We start from the raw sequence: 16,226 nt of genomic DNA on the forward strand, positions 1-16,226 counted from the left end.
AGTTTTAGACTAAACTGTAGCCTCATTAATAGACAGTGTCATCATTGCAGATATATAAGATGAGTCTACAATTTATGTAATCTGATTGACTAGGATCCCCGAAAAGAAAAATCAAGCCCCAAACAAATACCAGTTCACCAACACCGATAACCCAGAATGACTCCCGCCCTCTCACACGTCCTAATTCCCGGCTCAACCTCCTCGGTAAAAGTCGAAAGTCAACCCGCAAAACCCAAACCCTGCCGTTTCAATGCGACACGGCGCACTGATTCGCAGGCGTCATATCGAAGGCCGGCGCCTTGGCGTCGTTCTGTGGTTGCACAGTGGTCCCCGGCGCGGTGCTCACCAGGCCCTTGGAGACGGCAAAGCAAGAGGAGCGATCCTGGTTGGAGTCCTCAACGTAGAACTCGTCCATGATGGGGTGCAGCATGACGGTCTGCTTGTGGATGGTGACGATGGAGTTGGCGGGCACGGAGACCCAGTTGTCTAGACGGGACATCAAAAATCAGCATTCATCGACCAATCCCATTCAACCTTACTCTCCATCCTTCGGGTGGGAAAAAAAACATACGCCTCTCAAAAGTAATCGGCTCACTGGCGACGAGCACAATATCCGCGCCCTTATCATGGCGCTCCATCTTAAAATGGCCCTGCCCCTTGCCCTCGGTCCACTTGGTCCCGGACGAGAAATACAGACTGGCCGGCTCATCCGTCTTACTGCTGATATACCGCGTACAGATGACGGTGTGGCCATCGGTGACGGCGAAGTTCAACAAACTGCGCGTCTCCACCTCCCCGACGGCGCCGCTGCCATGCCGCCGGGGGATATCCTTGATGAAGGTGTTGATCTGCGCGATCGTCTTGACCATCACGCGCCGCAGCAGCGCGGGGCCGAACCCCTCCGGACCGGGGTCGGCGCTGGGGTCGACGCCCTCCTTGGCCAGGAGGTCCAGAAACAGCGCGAACGCCCACTCGCTGTCCGTCCCGCCCTTCACCCCCAGGTACCACTTGTCGGCCAGCGAGTCGGCCAGCGCCCGCTTGATGTAGTGCCACCCGCCCACGTTGCCGTTGTGCATCCACATCAGCGTGCGGTGCTGGAACGGGTGGCAGTTCGTGTCGGATAGCGTCCCCTCTGTCGTTGCCCGCACGTGCGCGAAGATGAGGTTTGAGCAGGTTTTCGACGCCAGACGCTCCAGGTTCTCGCAGTTCCAGGCGGGCAGCGTGGAGGTGAAGATGCACGGGTCCGGGCCGAGTTTGGGGTCCGTGTAGAACCCGACTCCGAAGCCGTCGCCGTTCACCGGGCGGCGGGTGTCCTGATTCTTGGTTAAAGGGGGGGTCGTAGTTTGAGGGGAGGAGGGGGAGAAGAAGGGATTGGAATGGAGGGGGCAAGCAGGAGTGAGGGAGCTCTCTTGCTTGAGGGGCTTTCGTTGATCGAACAACGGAAAGCAAGCAGACGTACCAGTCTCAGACGCGAGTCGTACGACTGGGTCAGGATGGAGTGACTGGGTTCGGTGACCAGCTTGCTGAGACGAATCTCATGTCGTCCTTTGTATACCTGATGGGGAAGCGGTCAGCATGCTGCGACAGAAATAGGAGGCGAACAGCTCTAAACTTAGACTTACTAGAAAGCGACACATTTTGTATTTGTATCCACGTGTAGTGCTTAACTAAAGTAAAGACTCCCAGCGTCCCTACTGCCGCACAAGATCCCAATGTGATGTCAGCGTTCGGAGATGGAAGATTGTATGTAAAGTCGGTCTGGGCCCGATGACAGCGTGCAGAGTCACAAGTCACAGCTTTGATTGATCCGACAACGGAGCCAGCAGCGTCGTTGTTTCTTCCAGCCCAAGACGCGCCCGCACAACTGGGAGTTACCCCTTTATTTGTATTTGCAACAAGAAAGAAAAAGCTCAGACTCGTCCAGCTTAAGGTTACTTCAAATTCTAGACCGACAATCTGTCCAGATGACGAATTTCGATCCGATTATTTGGTTATTGTCGAGTGGAATGCTTGCGAAACTACACGTGACTCACACCGTATTTTATACGGCGGGCGACGCGGCCAGCAGTGCAGTTGCAGTGCAGTGCGGGTCACGGGATCAGGACTGGGTCGGAGGGGATTCGCCGCCGCGGGACAATCATATTCATGGATGACATGATCTCCTCCTTCCCTTCCCAGAGCTTCTCTTTCTTCCCTTCCTAGCTGTTTCTCTCTCAACTTTTGTGTTTGTTGTACACTCTTGCCACTATCCCACGAAAGCAAACTCAACAATTCCGTTGCTACCACGCCCTCCCGGGATATGAACCACATCTACTGATTCTCGCGTCCGACAAATCCAAAGCGTATATGATATTTCGGCCATCATGAGCGGGAGGATCCTCTCCCACCGTCTGGTTCCGCTCCTGCGGACGGGTCATCTGGCCCGCCATGTACACAACGCTGCTGCCCGCACCGGCGGCCTCCTGCGTTCCGATGGCAGCGCGGCCTTACGGCGACGGCCCTGGCCTGTCGGTGCCAACGCCATCCACAATGTGCCTGCTGTGCGGGCCATCTCCTTCCACCGCATCCTCCCCAAGCTGGCCCTGAAGCTCGTCCGCCTGCCGGCCATGTTTGGCGGAGCCGTGCTCGCGGGCGCCGCTTACATTCAGTACCAAGCTGCGCGTGAGTTTTTCTTTACCCCGGTTACTTGTTGGTGGCTGACTGACGTGCTGTGGGTTTGCTTTAGAGGCGGGAAGCTATGCTATCGATATCTTTAAACGGGCGGGCGAAACGGCGGGCGGTGCGGCCTCGAGCTTATTCCAGGAGATTCAGAACATGGCGGAGCAGACGCAGCGCGGGTGGCAGAAGACGACGGAGGATGTTGACTTGCCGGAATGGTTGCAGAAGATTTTGCGGTTGAACGAGGACGCGCAGTCGGATAATGGGGGGTCAGGGGGTGGTGGTGATGGGAAGGGTCCGAAGGAGAGCCGGGTCGGCGCGGCCGCCGCTGGAGCAACCACCGCCGGTGCGCTGGGGTACGATCAGTCGGACGAGGAGGATCTCCGCGCGGGCCGGCAGATTGCGGAGGACGACCAGATGATGCTGCTCACGCGGAAGATGATCGAGATCCGGAACATCCTGCAGAGTGTCGGCCAGTCCAACACCCTCACGCTGCCCTCGATCGTCGTCATCGGCTCCCAGTCGTCCGGCAAGAGCTCGGTCCTGGAGGCGATTGTCGGGCATGAGTTCCTCCCCAAGGGGTCCAACATGGTCACCCGCCGGCCGATTGAGCTCACCCTCGTCAACACCCCGAACGCGCAGGCGGAGTATGGCGAGTTCCCCGCGCTGGGACTCGGCAAGATCACCGACTTCTCACAGATCCAGCGCACCTTGACGGACTTGAATCTGGCGGTGCCGGAAAGGGACTGTGTTTCGGATGATCCCATTCAGCTCACCATCTACTCGCCGCATGTGCCTGATCTTTCGCTCATCGATCTGCCTGGCTATATCCAGGTCGCTGGGCGGGACCAACCACCTCAGCTGAAACAGAAGATCTCGGATCTCTGTGATAAATACATTCAACCACCGAACGTTATTTTGGCAATCTCGGCAGCGGATGTCGACCTCGCCAACTCCACTGCTCTCCGAGCTAGCCGTCGTGTGGATCCCAGGGGCGAGCGGACCATCGGTGTCATCACAAAGATGGACCTGGTGGATCCTGACAGGGGCCATAGCATTCTATCCGACACAAAATACCCTCTTCGCCTGGGCTACGTTGGCGTGGTCAGCCGGATTCCTCAGACGACGGCTCTCTTCTCCCGGGGCAGCGGCAACATCACGGGCGCCATTCTGAAGAACGAGAACGCCTACTTCTCTCAGCACCAGTCCGTGTTCGGACCGCAGTCGGACGTGTCTGTCGGGGTCAACACATTGCGCAACAAGCTTATGCATGTCCTTGAGCAGACGATGGCATCGAGCCTAGCAGGTACTAGGGATGCTATCAGACAAGAGCTGGAGGAAGCCACTTACGAGTTCAAGGTGCAATACAACGATCGTCCCCTCAGCGCGGAATCCTACCTGGCCGAGAGCCTGGACAGCTTCAAGCACTCCTTCAAGGCGTTTGCGGAAAGCTTTGGTCGCCCCCAGGTCCGCGAGATGCTGAAGCGCGAACTCGACCAGCGCGTGATGGATATTCTGGCGCAGAGATACTGGAATAAGCCGATCGAAGACCTCACGGTGCCTATGCCGGAGTTGGATCCTCTCAGCGATCTGCCCAAGGCGGATCCCGAGTCTCTCTACTGGCATCGCAAGCTTGATGCCTCAACCTCTTCCTTGACCAAGCTCGGAATCGGTAGACTTGCTACGACAGTTGTCGCCAATGCAATCCAGAACCATGTTGACCGGTTGTTGACCGACTCAACCTTTGCGAGCCACCCATACGCCCAGCAGCAGATCGTGGATGCCTGCAACAGCATTTTGAATGATCGGTTCTTCAGCACCAGCGACCAGGTCGAGAACTGCATCAAACCTTACAAATATGAAATCGAGGTCGAGGACCCTGAATGGTCCAAGGGCCGGGAGAACGTCAGCAAGGTTCTCAAGGACGAGCTCAAGGCGTGCGAGTCCGCCTTCAAGCACGTGGAAGATTCTGTCGGAAGACGGAAACTCAAGGATGTCATATCGTTTGTTGACAAGGTCAGAAAGGGCGAGGTGGTGTTGGAGGGTGACGGCGCGGGCGGTGCTGGCGGCTTTAGTGCCGACCTATTAGCCAGAGGTATGCTCTCCCTTTTCCTTACATTATGCGTATATAAGGCTAACGAATGTATCAGGCCGTGAAAGTGTCTTCCTCCGCGACCGCGCCGACATCATCAAGATGCGCCTCCTCGCTGTCCGCTCCAAGCAATGTGCCTCCCAGAAGAACAAATACTACTGCCCGGAGGTCTTCCTGGACGTCGTCGCCGACAAGCTCACGTCGACCGCCGTGCTCTTCCTCAACGTCGAACTCCTCTCCGAGTTCTACTACAACTTCCCCCGCGAGCTCGACATGCGCCTCGGCCGCCACCTCTCCGACGCGGAGGTCGAGCGCTTCGCCCGCGAGGACCCGCGCATCCGCAGCCACCTCGACGTCATCCGCCGGAAGGAGCTCCTCGAACTGGCGCTGCAGAAGATCGAGAGCATCCGGCAGCTCGACGGCCGCGGCAAGCGCGGCAACACGGATCGTCCAGTGGGTGCCCGGGAACCGAGAAGTCGTGGCTGGAACCTGTTCTAAACGTTTTTGTCTCCCCCAATATAATCCAACTAGACTTCTTTCTTGTGATATCCGTGTCCTCCTCTCCCTCTTTGCGGCGTTCTCGCATATTCCCTCCCACTCCTTCGATGTACTTTTCTTTTGTGGCCGTGGTATGGCTGGTAGGACCAGGATCTATGTATAAATCGGTGTATCTCAGGTGTGGGCTGGCTGGACGGTATGGTCAATCATCTGCAGTCCCGCTTACCCAATGCTACGGCTTTTATACTTTTCTTGTTCGTATTATGAAGTCGTAGAATAGGCGCTACATGGCCTTTAAGCATGACAGTGGAGGCTCACCTGGTTTCGAAAGATATTGGGTAAATATACATGTGGTGTAGGGGTATTACCCCTCACGCCCACGCGGCCGTCAACAACCCATACTCGAATCGCCCCCAACTGTCTCTCCTCAACGGGATACCGCTCCAACCGCTCGGGCATCAACGCCTGGAAATCCGGAAAGCTGGCCTGCGCCACCAGCGCTGCCGTCTCAAACGCCGGCGGATACGCCCCGGCATGGCCATTTACCTCCATCATCATCACCATCACCGTTATCGTTGCCATTGCCAATAGGCCGCGGCGGCCCCCGGAGAGGAACGCGGTTGCATGGCGCTCACCAGCTCAGCGACCTGGCCCGCAATATCCGTCTTCTGGCCGTGCGGCAGACTATCCCAGCAGGTTTCCAGGGGTCGGCCGGGGATATGGTCCATGACGAGGTATCCCATGGTGCCGAGGTATTTGGTGTCGTCCGGGGTCTGGATTTCGTGCTGTACGAGGAGAAATGGTCAATATAGTTCGCAAGGGCCATAGAATTGGAATTACGTAGTGGGCGTACATACAATACAGTACAGCAGGACATTGAGTTTAAGCGCCCAGCGGGAGGCCTAGCCGCCCGGCAATCCTTCCCGTTGTATAGCGATGTGGGTCTCATATTCAAAAGCCAAGCAGACGGGGAAGATGGAACCAGAAAAAATCAAGAGGCTCGGGAAAACGAGCAAAAAGGGAAAGAAAGAGCGTCCAGGGAGAGGATCGAACTCTCAACCTCACGATTAACAGTCGTACGCGCTAACCAATTGCGCCACCCAGACGACCACTGGGAAAGAAGATTTCGGATCTGATCAAGATCTAAGACTTATTGTACATCCCCATTCAGCATGATGGCTTGCTCGGGGCTAAGTTCTGGTCAATTGATTATAGGTTATTTTTGACCTAGTATTCAGGATTATGTTGACTGAGCTTACGGGTGGAATGGAATACAGGGTCATCTATACATGACGACACTCGATTTCAGTAAGTTGCAATTCACTTCCAGACATATACATCGGTCAATATTTGCGTATCACCTCCAAAACGTCCAGGGCAGTCCGCCCATCAAGCTGGTCTCGCACGGCGCGGCGAGCCTTGAGGTTTTGAAGGTTGCGCTTCGCCCAGCGCTTGACCTCTGCATCGTCCATCGTATCCGCCTGTTCCAGGATCGGGCGCGTTTCGTTGGAGACGACCTGGGAGACCGTTTGCCAGTAGTTCCCGATGATCGTACTTTTCGTATGTCGCGCGAACTGCACGGTGATGATCGTGACGATGACGACGTGGGCCGCGATGAGCGTAGTGCCGATGATGAAGCCGGTCCATTGCGAGGGGATGGAGGAGGAGACGGAGAAGCCGGTCGACACGGTGGCGGTGCCGGCCATCTTGACCAGCTGCTCGTAGTAGGCCATCTGGAAAATCCGGGCCAGCACGACCTGGACGGCCAGCGCGGGGCTCGCTGTCGTGTTGAGCGTATCCTGGAACATCTCGACGTGAGTGTTCTCGGCGCTCCCGCTGTAGAACCCCGTGCCGTCCTCGGCCAGCAGCACGCCCGGGCTGTAGGTGTAATTGGCGGTAGACATCAGCAGGGTCGGCAGGCTAACGTCCACGGCCAGAAAAAACGCCGGCAGGTCCGTGTCCCCCGAGGCCGAATCGTTGAGGGGCAGAACGGTGCCCCATTGGGACCGGGGCTCGAGGCTGAGCACCCCCCGGCTGGTTAAGCTCTCGCGGGTGCGCGATGCGCCCAGCTGGCGTCGTGCGGCTTCCGTGTTGTAGCTGTTGGTGGCCCGGTCCCAGCTGATCGTCGGCTCCGAGTTGTCCGAGGAGCTGTTCAGTCCCACGACGATGGTCTGGACAGCCACGTTGATCAAGCAGGCGGAGGCCCGCAGCGTCCTCGTGTCGTTCCCATGGGTCACGATCGCCCAGGGCCCGTCGTTGCCTGCGACCCGCGCAGCGACATTCTGCGAACCGGCGCGGATGACCGAGGCCATCGACACGATATCCAGGACCAGGTACATCACGGACGCAGTGGCATACCCATTTGGCTGGACGAGGGGATCTTCCGTGGAGAAGATCGTCCAGTTGCGTTGCTGGGTGGCGATGCACATGCTGCTTTGCCCCACCGTGTCAATCGTCCAGACGAGCGGGCTGGGCAGTTTGCAGGTGAAGTTCGCAGGCCCATAAGAGTCCTGGCCTAAGGACAATGGGTAGGACAGGTTCTGCATCGGGATCTGTCCAGAGATGCGTATCTCGTCCTGGTCGGTCGCGTCGAGGCGCATGTTCACCAGAGGCGGCGCCGCGCAGATCACCCGCTGATCCATGACGGGCGCAGGGCCCTGGTACCTACGCAGCTTTGTCCGTTGCTCCTCCTCCTCGAAGGGGAGGAGAGCCCGGTAGGTGTGTCCGGTGTCGTGGAAATTGGATCCCTCTTTGAACGGCTCCGACAGCTCGGCGAATGTCCAGCTTGCCGCGGGTCGCATCGTCCACCAGCCGCTGGCCGTATTATATTCGGTGTCAAGAAGGCTGACATTCGTCGAGTTATTGCTCTGGGTGAACGTGCTGCTGGTAAAATCTGACAGGTAGATGGTGGAGAGGAACTGGGAGGCGGCGGTCACCAGCACCTCGGCGACGACGAGGGTAGAGACGAACGGTGGGAGATGAGGCCGGAAATCGGTCGCCGTGAACAGGCTGCTGGGGGCCGCCTTGACCGCGCGCAGGATGGAGTATAGTGGTCCCTGGAGGAGGGGGATCCCTTTCGTCTCCAGAACAACGCCCGCCACCATTGCGGTAGCGAGACCTGCCTGGAAAGACACTACGGTCCGGATGGCAGTGGTGCATATTGTAATCAGTCGAGTCGCCCAGTCTGCATCCACTATGCGGAACCAGTAGACCTCGGGGTCCCCTCCGTTGATTGCCTTCATCGACTCCCACCAGAAGAGAACTAGAAATGTGACTGCCAGTAGAAGCACTGGCGGACCGAGGAACAGTGTCAGGACGCCAGTGGTATCGACTTTCTGGTACAGGCTTTTTCTCTTGGCCTCAAGCTGTTTGCTCTGGGACTCCACGTCCGTCTTCGTACTGGGAGGCTGAGGGGCTTTTCGTGTGGGATGGAATCTTGTGTCACCGCGCGTGTATAGGCGCATGGCTGCTTGTCTCTTGATCTGGTCTGGATCTAGATCGAGACTGGAATTTTGATCGAGACTGGCCACCCTGGTAACCTATCTATGTTGGAGTGAGCGGGGTTGTGTTTGCGGCGGTGACTGCTTGTTGCTGTCGCTCGACCAACCCCGGTGTCCATTTATAGCAGAAATTAGGCATCGACAAAAGGTTTCCATGATAGACACACTCTATATAGCTTACCGGCAAGATAACAGTCTTCGATGGCGCAACTGTGGGGAGAAGAGCGGGTTGAGTTAATCGTCCATCGATTAAGCGCCGGCTGTGCCAGCTTGCCAAGGACTACTAGTCTAGCGTAAATCGTTGATTGTCTAGCGTAAATCGTTGATTGTTCCAGCCTGTCACATTCAAGCCATAAACATGTTGCCGGTTTAGTCTACTTCGATAGGCGCGCTGGGTTCTATTTTGGTCTGGCAAGGTTCGGATCCGCTTACTGTAATATGGGACTCGGGCCTGTCTCTGATGCCAGATCTAAAGCTTGACCTCTGCTGTCCTGCCCGTAGGGCTCGTTCCTGGAACTTACAAGGATGTCCCTGCCGTATTGGCTTTTTCCAGTGCAATCTGTGGAACCAGAAGATGGATTTGGGTATTGAAAGGCACGAGGCTTATGTGTAGGTCGGAGACAGAGGGAAGTTAGAGCGCCCATCGAAGCTCGAGACTACAGGCAGCGCACGGCCCCCGCAGTGGATTCGATACTGCATAGCTATAATTACAATGCTTTCGGTAAATTGTCGTCTTGAATAGGGCGCATTTTGATTTCGGGTAGAGATGCAGAGTGTCCATCTCAACGCATGGCTATGGTGTGCGGTTACAAGTTAGGGCCTAGTAGATCACCCGGACCATGTTGACAGAGCACTCCGCAGTCTACCCAAGAAAAAGGTCTGTAGCACGGCTTCTTGCAGCTCATAGCACTCGGTATATAGGCATATATTGCTTTAGCGAACCAATGGACCGATGTGAGTCTCTGAATGACTGTTGGATTGTTTTGAAGGGGAAATGGTTAGACCGATTGTATATCCGGGTTCTATAGTCGCTGATACATCGGCCCATCCGGGAAAACCAGTATGCGATGCTTCTTGGTGGTCTGGTTTTTCATTTTCTCGAACCTCCATCAAAAGTTATTGCGTTGTAAATGGCACAGTTAGATGTCATCCTGGTAAGAGACGCATAGTCATGCTTATATATTTCCCAACCACACATGAGATTAGACAGAACACACATTGACATAAAGCGCGTTATACATGTCCACAGTATCACAAATTTCAAAAATCTATATTAGCAAAGCAAAGATGATCACTAGACCTGGTGCAGTCCGTTAATTTGGAGCTGGGGTTGTATTTCAAAACGTGGAAGCACCCGATCTAATTATCTGTTCCCCTTCTTTCTGCTACATAGATGCAGACCTTTTGCCGGCAGCACAACAAGTACGTCTTGGTGGCGCAATTGGTTAGCGCGTACGACTGTTAATCGTGAGGTTGAGAGTTCGATCCTCTCCTAGGACGTCATCTTCTATTTTTGGTATTTTGTAGAGTCAGTGGCTGAACGGCCGGCGGCATGTGGAGTTGGTAGTGGAGCCGCCGCCTGCGAGCAACAGGGCCGAAGAACCAGAGTCACATAGTCGATCTGTATATCCTGACATCGATGAATGCAAGTATTTATTCGAGATCAACTTTCCAACATGCCGTACGGGGCTGACTTGCCATCAGTGTTTCGCTGTCACTATACACCATATATCGATTGGCTTCAAGTCGCGCGATGCTGACCGGACAGGGAGCCCATTGCCGAGGCAGATATGCCTGTACAAATTCAAGGATAGACTGTGGACACAAGTAGTCTATATACTCATGCTTATGTACAACAGATAGCCAGTTAGCCCTATTTTACTGCAGATAGAGTACCAGGGCTTTTCAGGCTGCATATCCTGTGCGTTCCAATAACAAAGTTCATGATGGCGCTAATTGACAACAGATATCGCTAAGTAGTAAATCGGAATCTCAACACTCACGAGGGCTTCACTAGCACATTGGCCGCTTCTGTATTACCTACGTTGTCCTCCGTAATAAGACTCCTTACATCGGTGCCGCTACTCGATTACGACGAACTCAATGAACGAAGTAGGAGGCATTCCCAGCTGAACTTGAGACGAACTCATTCTTCGCTTATAAAATGCCGCCGTCTTATGGCAGAGCCTTTTACTTCAATATTCATTATGATCTATTGATTGGCGTCAAAATAACGCCGCAGACTATTCATATTGCAGTCTAAAACTTCATTGGTAGGTTGGATCTCTCCCGGTGATCTGACATGAGCTAAGGTTTGGTGAACCAAGGGAGCTATCTAAAAAGTGGCGCTTAGCGTACCACAGCTATATATTGTGCTGTATGTGCCTTCACTTCAAGAAGCACGTCTGGGTGGCGCAATTGGTTAGCGCGTACGACTGTTAATCGTGAGGTTGAGAGTTCGATCCTCTCCCTGGACGGCCTTTGTTTTTGCCCTTTTTTTTTCTCCCCATCTCGCCATGCGCCCAACCGAATCATGAAGTCTATTTCTTTCGTTATGAACATTTCCTTTTATTTTACTTATCAATGGGTAAAATCTCAAATCCGATGTTCGACCTCTCCCAATGTACGTTGGACCTTCTTCAAGAGTCCGCCGAGGACATTGAACCTGGCCCTATTCCATTTTGCGCGCTTCATGCAATCGGATCTATGGTACAGGGCAGTCAGCTGCCATTGCCTCAACATGCTTTCCATCACTTCCTCTAATTTAACATATCTGCCCATCAGGTAGTGACATAAGACCGCCGTCAGGAGTGTAACGCTAGGGCTTAGGACATCCACGATGACCCGGAGGTCAGCTGGTTGCGAATGATGGCCATTCTAGGTCCACCGCGGACTGAAAATAGTCTTACATTAGACATTTTACCGCAAAGCTTGAGGACGAGAGGGCCGTGACCAGTTAATCAGTACATTGCTTTTGTACCTTCAGAAGTAGGTAATCTTCAACCGGTGGACAGGAAGCCCCGCTGTAAGGGGGTTACGGACATACTACCACAACTGATGTGCCAGTTACTCCAACAAAGCACGGCTACTGATCGAGGTTTGTACGTCTAAGCTGACGCAATCTGGAAGGCAGCAACTGTCAACTTGATGGTCACTCTGAAGTCTCTAGCCGGTGCTCCAGAAGCGACAGTGCAGTATAAAGTACAATGGTTCAATGGAAACCGTAGCGACTACGTGAAAAAGCAAGGCCATTCGGATATCATTGTAAAATACGAAGTGGTCTCAATAATCACATGCTATTTCGTCACTTGCTCAAATGAGTAAGCTTTGAGTATATGGAAGAGGGACTTCAAAGCCCTAACTGACCCAACCTGTGCTCAAATCAATAACTCTAACACCATTTGTTCTACAACTGTAGAAACTAGTTGATGGTTAATTGCCCAGAAGTATGTTCAAACGGCTTCGTGGTGAAAAAACGGACATCGGCATCACTTTCGCATTCCCTCGAGAAGCAAACTGTAAAGTCTGGCTTCTCGCGAGGGAAACACCGAGACAGATAGAGTCATAACGACCATTCTTCAGAGGCGTGAAAGGTTGAGGGGAACGCCGACTATCGTCCCTGCGGGTCAGCGATCACATAACCACTGAAGTCTCCTTGCTAGATATCAGAATTCATGGCTATGGCTTAAAGACATATGTTTTTAGATTTAGCGTCCAGAGCCCAAGGAAGGAGATATGAAGGGTTGTGTACATCTGTCGGCCGCATAATGCTCCATCGAGTTCAGATCGGGACTGAGGCCGCCATGCGTGCAGAAGATCTTGTCGCCGACGATCGCCGCGATGGGCAGGCAGTTGAAGCAATCGATGAACGTCTTCCAGACCTTGACGCTGTACCGGCGCTTGCACTCGTCGTAGAAGCCGTGGATGCGGTTGATGAAGGCGCACTCGTGGTACCCGCGCAGGATGAAGAAACTTTCCGGATATTTGACCTTGTAGGCGAGAAGCAGGCAGATTCATTCGATGACTGCTTGCCGCGGTCGACGTTAGTCGCCCAGGAAGAGGTAGTTGGCTTCGGGTGGGTAGCCGCCGTGTTCGAAGAGGCGGAGGAGGTCGTAGTACTGGCCGTGGACGTCGCCGCAGATCTGGTTGTGCTGTAAGTGTGAGAAGGATGGGAGAAGAGGGTGGCGTGCCCGGGTTGTTATACCTTGATGTGGGCTTCGAGCTCGAGGAGAATGGGTTAGGAGATGCAGATCTCCGACTAATGGATACTGACCAGTTTTCCGGGTCGGGAGCCTCAAACCTCAAGTAATTTCTCTATCAGAGAGTCTAGGTCTACGCTGTTTGGATTGGCCATGATACAAGCAATATATTAGAGAACTGCTCAAGTCTGGAGAGGGGCTGATTAAGGCTTAGCAAGCATTAAGGAAGAGAGCCAAGTGAGGCGAGAAATTCTTGTAGGTAGATGGACGAACATAAGTTGGAAAGTGAATGCAAAAGGAGATAACTATTTTCCTCTACTTGTTCTCTTTCTTCTTCTGTTCCCTATTCTATTTTGGCATCAGGATCCATTATACCGAGGTCAGGGTAGTCAAGTTTCAGATTAAAGCTGGATATAGGGTTCTGTCTAGGTCAATACTGGCTTTACCCCCAATGAGGGCAATTTAACTTGGTCGAAGAGCAAGTCGGACCTGAGGCTCGGAATTCCGAGCGGGTGTCGGAGTTCAGCTCCCGTCACCTCATTAGAGCTGGAGCAATTCCTTACTGCATGTCGCCACCGCCAACGTCACTGAATGCTTCTTATATTGGCAAGTGTGTATATATACCCCTGAGCTGGTGGTATTACTTTTTTGATGATTGAGTAAAGCATGATACCCAATGATGAAAACGGGTCACTAAACCGCCCCAAACAGGGGAAGATAACTATCAGTCCAGCAGGAGCTGAGTCTGAGATAGAAGAGAGTTATGCTGACAAACTCCCGTGAAAGCCAATCAACACTGAACAGGAGATTTATCAATCGCTTCGAGTCGCCAAGAGAACTACCGCCCCGGGAGCAGATGGAATTCCTACATACCTCGAAGTGCACATAAAACAAGATACTAAGGATATTACTTTAAAATCGGCTGATGTTGCTGTAACTAAGTGCTTCTTTTGATTATATAAGAGCTGTTACAGCCTTTCTAGGAACTGTGTTACTTTGCACTCTTCGACTGTTTCAGCAACCCTAGAGTAACATTACGCCTAGGTCTAGTAGTTATATGAAAACTCATCTTGATTAAAGCAGAAGCTGCTTCAGAGATCCGGGATCTCTTAGTAAACTCTCTAACATAATCCAGGAGCGGTCGGAGTACTTAGTGGGTGCTCAGTGAAAGATTAGTAATTATACAGAAGTATAAAAGGGGTAGTCACATACTGCCTTTATAAAGCAGCAGCACCTGTATAAGGCAAGCAGACAGAACTCGCAGCACAATATTCAGTAACAGAATTATTACTAGCATTTTTTGTAAGTTTTTTGTATTTTTACTCTATCAATTTCTCTTCTATACATTCTCACTAGAGCCGTCCATGGGCATAATATTTTGGTAGGGTTTACTTGACAGGATAGACAGCTTATTAAATAGGCAATGACTAAAGCACAAAACATAATAGATCATATTAGATCGTATCGGTTCAAACGGGCGGGCTCGATCTGGATCGGTCAGTAGTTGTACTGTAGTGAAGTATGAATTTGCGGCTAATGAGTTCTCTAGCAATTTAAAAATAATGGAGGGTGACACTCAGCATACCGGATTCAATATAAACAGGCCTATTTTCCATCACATAGACCTCTGAAGATCAATTTCTCACCCGAAATGAGCCCTTGACGTTGCAGATTCATAGCCTCCTCAATCACTGAAGGGCGGAGGTCTCCGACAATACGAATGGGAGGGGGTATCAGCGATCCATTGCCGAGCAAATTTTCCAGTTGATCATGCAGCTCGGAACTGAGGTTGTGGTCAGCCATCTTGACCTGTGAATATGTTAGTCGGATGAGATATCTCACCAGTTGAGCGGCATCCCGGTGAGATTTCAACATGGTGTCAGAATGAACATTACTTACAGGCCAATGCGCCACGTTGCGGTAGTTGTGCTCTGTCGGAAAAGCTGTGAAAACCAAAACATCCGTAACCTTGACGTGCGATGGGACGTCCTGCGTATGAGCCTTGCCTGGTCGAACGGTACAAAGCACGGCTTCCGGGTTGTTGATCGCCTCAGCAGCGGTTGTAGAGGAGGTTGCACTTCCTATGGTATCGAAGACATATCCAAGGTCCGGCAATACAGCCTTGATCTTGGGAATGACGTCGGGGTCGTTATAGTCGAACACGTGAGTTGCTCCAGCTTGCCGGACTTTTTCGAAGTTTTTAGGGCTGCATGTCGTGGCGACCTCGATATCGAAGAGTTTAGCTATTTGAATGGCAAAATAGCCTACCGTAGCTTTATGACGGTCAGCAATTCTTCACGTGATGGCTACCTTTGAGTGTTCTTACAGCTTCCTCCCCAGATCAATACAGGTGGCTTCTTGACAGAATCACCCCGGTTGACAGCAAGGCAGTCCGCAGAAAATAGGCCGAGCCAGGCTGTGTTCGCCGCCAGCGGCACCGAGCATGCCTGAGCAGTGCTTGCATTTGGTGAGACCTTGAATGAGAGCCGTTCGTCGGCGATAGTATACATTCTAGGACTCTGTAATCAGCTAGATCCAAAAACAACCTCGGAGCCAGAAACTGACGAGTATGCGCCCACACCCTTGGTCTCTCCTGACAACATGAGTAAGTCAATTGCCTCTTGGCCTCTGTCATGCTCAGCCAGGGAGACGGATACTTACCGCCCCAAACGAAACCTGCAATCTGATCACCTGCCTGCAGTCTGGTCACACCCGGGTGGGCTTTGACTACGGTACCAGCAAAGTCACATCCCAGTAATGCGCCGTCCCCAAAGGCATTTACATCGAAAGCGAGGCCTTTGTGAAGTTAGAACGGCGAGGTTATATAGACCATGTCGCAGTCTTACGGTCAGTGGGGTTAAAGGCCGCATGCTCAACCTTGATGTAGACTTGGTGTTCTTTCAATGGAGGCAGCGTTACTTCTTCAAAGACAAATCCTTTGCCTCTCTGAATAATGGCTGTGGATTTCATGGTTCAGACTCACTATATGACTAAGTCGTGTGTTTCTGAATGTGGTTTGTTGTGGAGGACGAGATGGAGGTGGGTGAGTGTTTGTTATATACATGACTAAATAATGCCGCAGGATGTACCCACTTAGTCACTAGTACATGTTATTGTTTCTACAAAGTTTCCCAAAATCCTTTTATCGGCATGCGCAAGCCTATAGACGCATTTGAACTGTTGCCGCCATTAGTCACTACCGGTTGTCCTCTCTGGTACCGCAGTGTATATACTTACGGGAATGAATTTGGCCCTGTCTAAATCCCAGACTCCGTTCCG

General features: G+C 52.7%; 4 protein-coding genes and 3 non-coding genes across 7 annotated transcripts; 3 read left to right on the forward strand and 4 right to left on the reverse strand.

Annotated features, from left to right (window-relative positions):
* Window positions 1-21: 21 nt before the first annotated feature.
* On the reverse strand, window positions 22-1,941 carry ASPACDRAFT_78151 (glutamine amidotransferase subunit DUG3). The gene is made up of 4 exons (XM_020205121.1): window positions 1,623-1,941; window positions 1,460-1,555; window positions 572-1,313; window positions 22-486 (listed from the first exon to the last, which is right to left on the reverse strand). Exons 1-4 carry the CDS (start codon window positions 1,635-1,637, stop codon window positions 248-250), a joined length of 1,092 nt encoding a protein of 363 aa, XP_020056558.1. The 5' UTR covers window positions 1,638-1,941; the 3' UTR covers window positions 22-247.
* A 318-nt stretch (window positions 1,942-2,259) lies between these two features.
* On the forward strand, window positions 2,260-5,487 carry ASPACDRAFT_78152 (dynamin-related GTPase MGM1). The gene is made up of 3 exons (XM_020205122.1): window positions 2,260-2,661; window positions 2,726-4,753; window positions 4,809-5,487. Exons 1-3 carry the CDS (start codon window positions 2,364-2,366, stop codon window positions 5,246-5,248), a joined length of 2,766 nt encoding a protein of 921 aa, XP_020056559.1. The 5' UTR covers window positions 2,260-2,363; the 3' UTR covers window positions 5,249-5,487.
* A 793-nt stretch (window positions 5,488-6,280) lies between these two features.
* Window positions 6,281-6,354, reverse strand: ASPACDRAFT_t151. The gene has a single exon. It is a non-coding gene; the product is annotated as a tRNA-Asn (tRNA).
* Window positions 6,355-6,514: 160 nt separating this feature from the next.
* Window positions 6,515-8,904, reverse strand: ASPACDRAFT_118277 (uncharacterized protein). Its single transcript, XM_020196153.1, has one exon. It carries the CDS (start codon window positions 8,710-8,712, stop codon window positions 6,592-6,594), a length of 2,121 nt encoding a protein of 706 aa, XP_020056560.1. The 5' UTR covers window positions 8,713-8,904; the 3' UTR covers window positions 6,515-6,591.
* A 1,270-nt stretch (window positions 8,905-10,174) lies between these two features.
* On the forward strand, window positions 10,175-10,248 carry ASPACDRAFT_t140. Its single transcript has one exon. It is a non-coding gene; the product is annotated as a tRNA-Asn (tRNA).
* Window positions 10,249-11,151: 903 nt separating this feature from the next.
* Window positions 11,152-11,225, forward strand: ASPACDRAFT_t141. Its single transcript has one exon. It is a non-coding gene; the product is annotated as a tRNA-Asn (tRNA).
* A 3,327-nt stretch (window positions 11,226-14,552) lies between these two features.
* ASPACDRAFT_52012 (zinc-binding alcohol dehydrogenase family protein) lies at window positions 14,553-15,917 on the reverse strand (the record flags this gene model as incomplete). The annotated part of the gene is made up of 6 exons (XM_020202559.1): window positions 14,553-14,756; window positions 14,847-15,220; window positions 15,274-15,458; window positions 15,513-15,540; window positions 15,609-15,743; window positions 15,794-15,917. 6 exons carry the CDS (start codon window positions 15,915-15,917, stop codon window positions 14,553-14,555), a joined length of 1,050 nt encoding a protein of 349 aa, XP_020056561.1.
* Window positions 15,918-16,226: the final 309 nt, after the last annotated feature.

The sequence above is a fragment of the Aspergillus aculeatus genome (genome assembly GCF_001890905.1).
Source record: "Aspergillus aculeatus ATCC 16872 unplaced genomic scaffold ASPACscaffold_7, whole genome shotgun sequence".
In the NCBI taxonomy this organism is placed as follows: Eukaryota; Fungi; Ascomycota; class Eurotiomycetes; order Eurotiales; family Aspergillaceae; genus Aspergillus; species Aspergillus aculeatus.

Coding starts and splice junctions, on each gene's coding strand:
- ASPACDRAFT_78151 (XM_020205121.1), bottom strand. Junction 1,314..1,459: donor ACGACTCGCGTCTGAGACTG/GTACGTCTGCTT, acceptor ACCAAGAATCAG/GACACCCGCCGCCCGGTGAA. Junction 487..571: donor GCCGATTACTTTTGAGAGGC/GTATGTTTTTTT, acceptor TGTCCCGTCTAG/ACAACTGGGTCTCCGTGCCC.
- ASPACDRAFT_78152 (XM_020205122.1), top strand. CDS start 2,364: ATGAGCGGGAGGATCCTCTCCCACCGTCTGGTTCCGCTCCTGCGGACG. Junction 2,662..2,725: donor CATTCAGTACCAAGCTGCGC/GTGAGTTTTTCT, acceptor GGTTTGCTTTAG/AGGCGGGAAGCTATGCTATC. Junction 4,754..4,808: donor TGCCGACCTATTAGCCAGAG/GTATGCTCTCCC, acceptor CGAATGTATCAG/GCCGTGAAAGTGTCTTCCTC.
- ASPACDRAFT_118277 (XM_020196153.1), bottom strand. CDS start 8,712: ATGCGCCTATACACGCGCGGTGACACAAGATTCCATCCCACACGAAAA.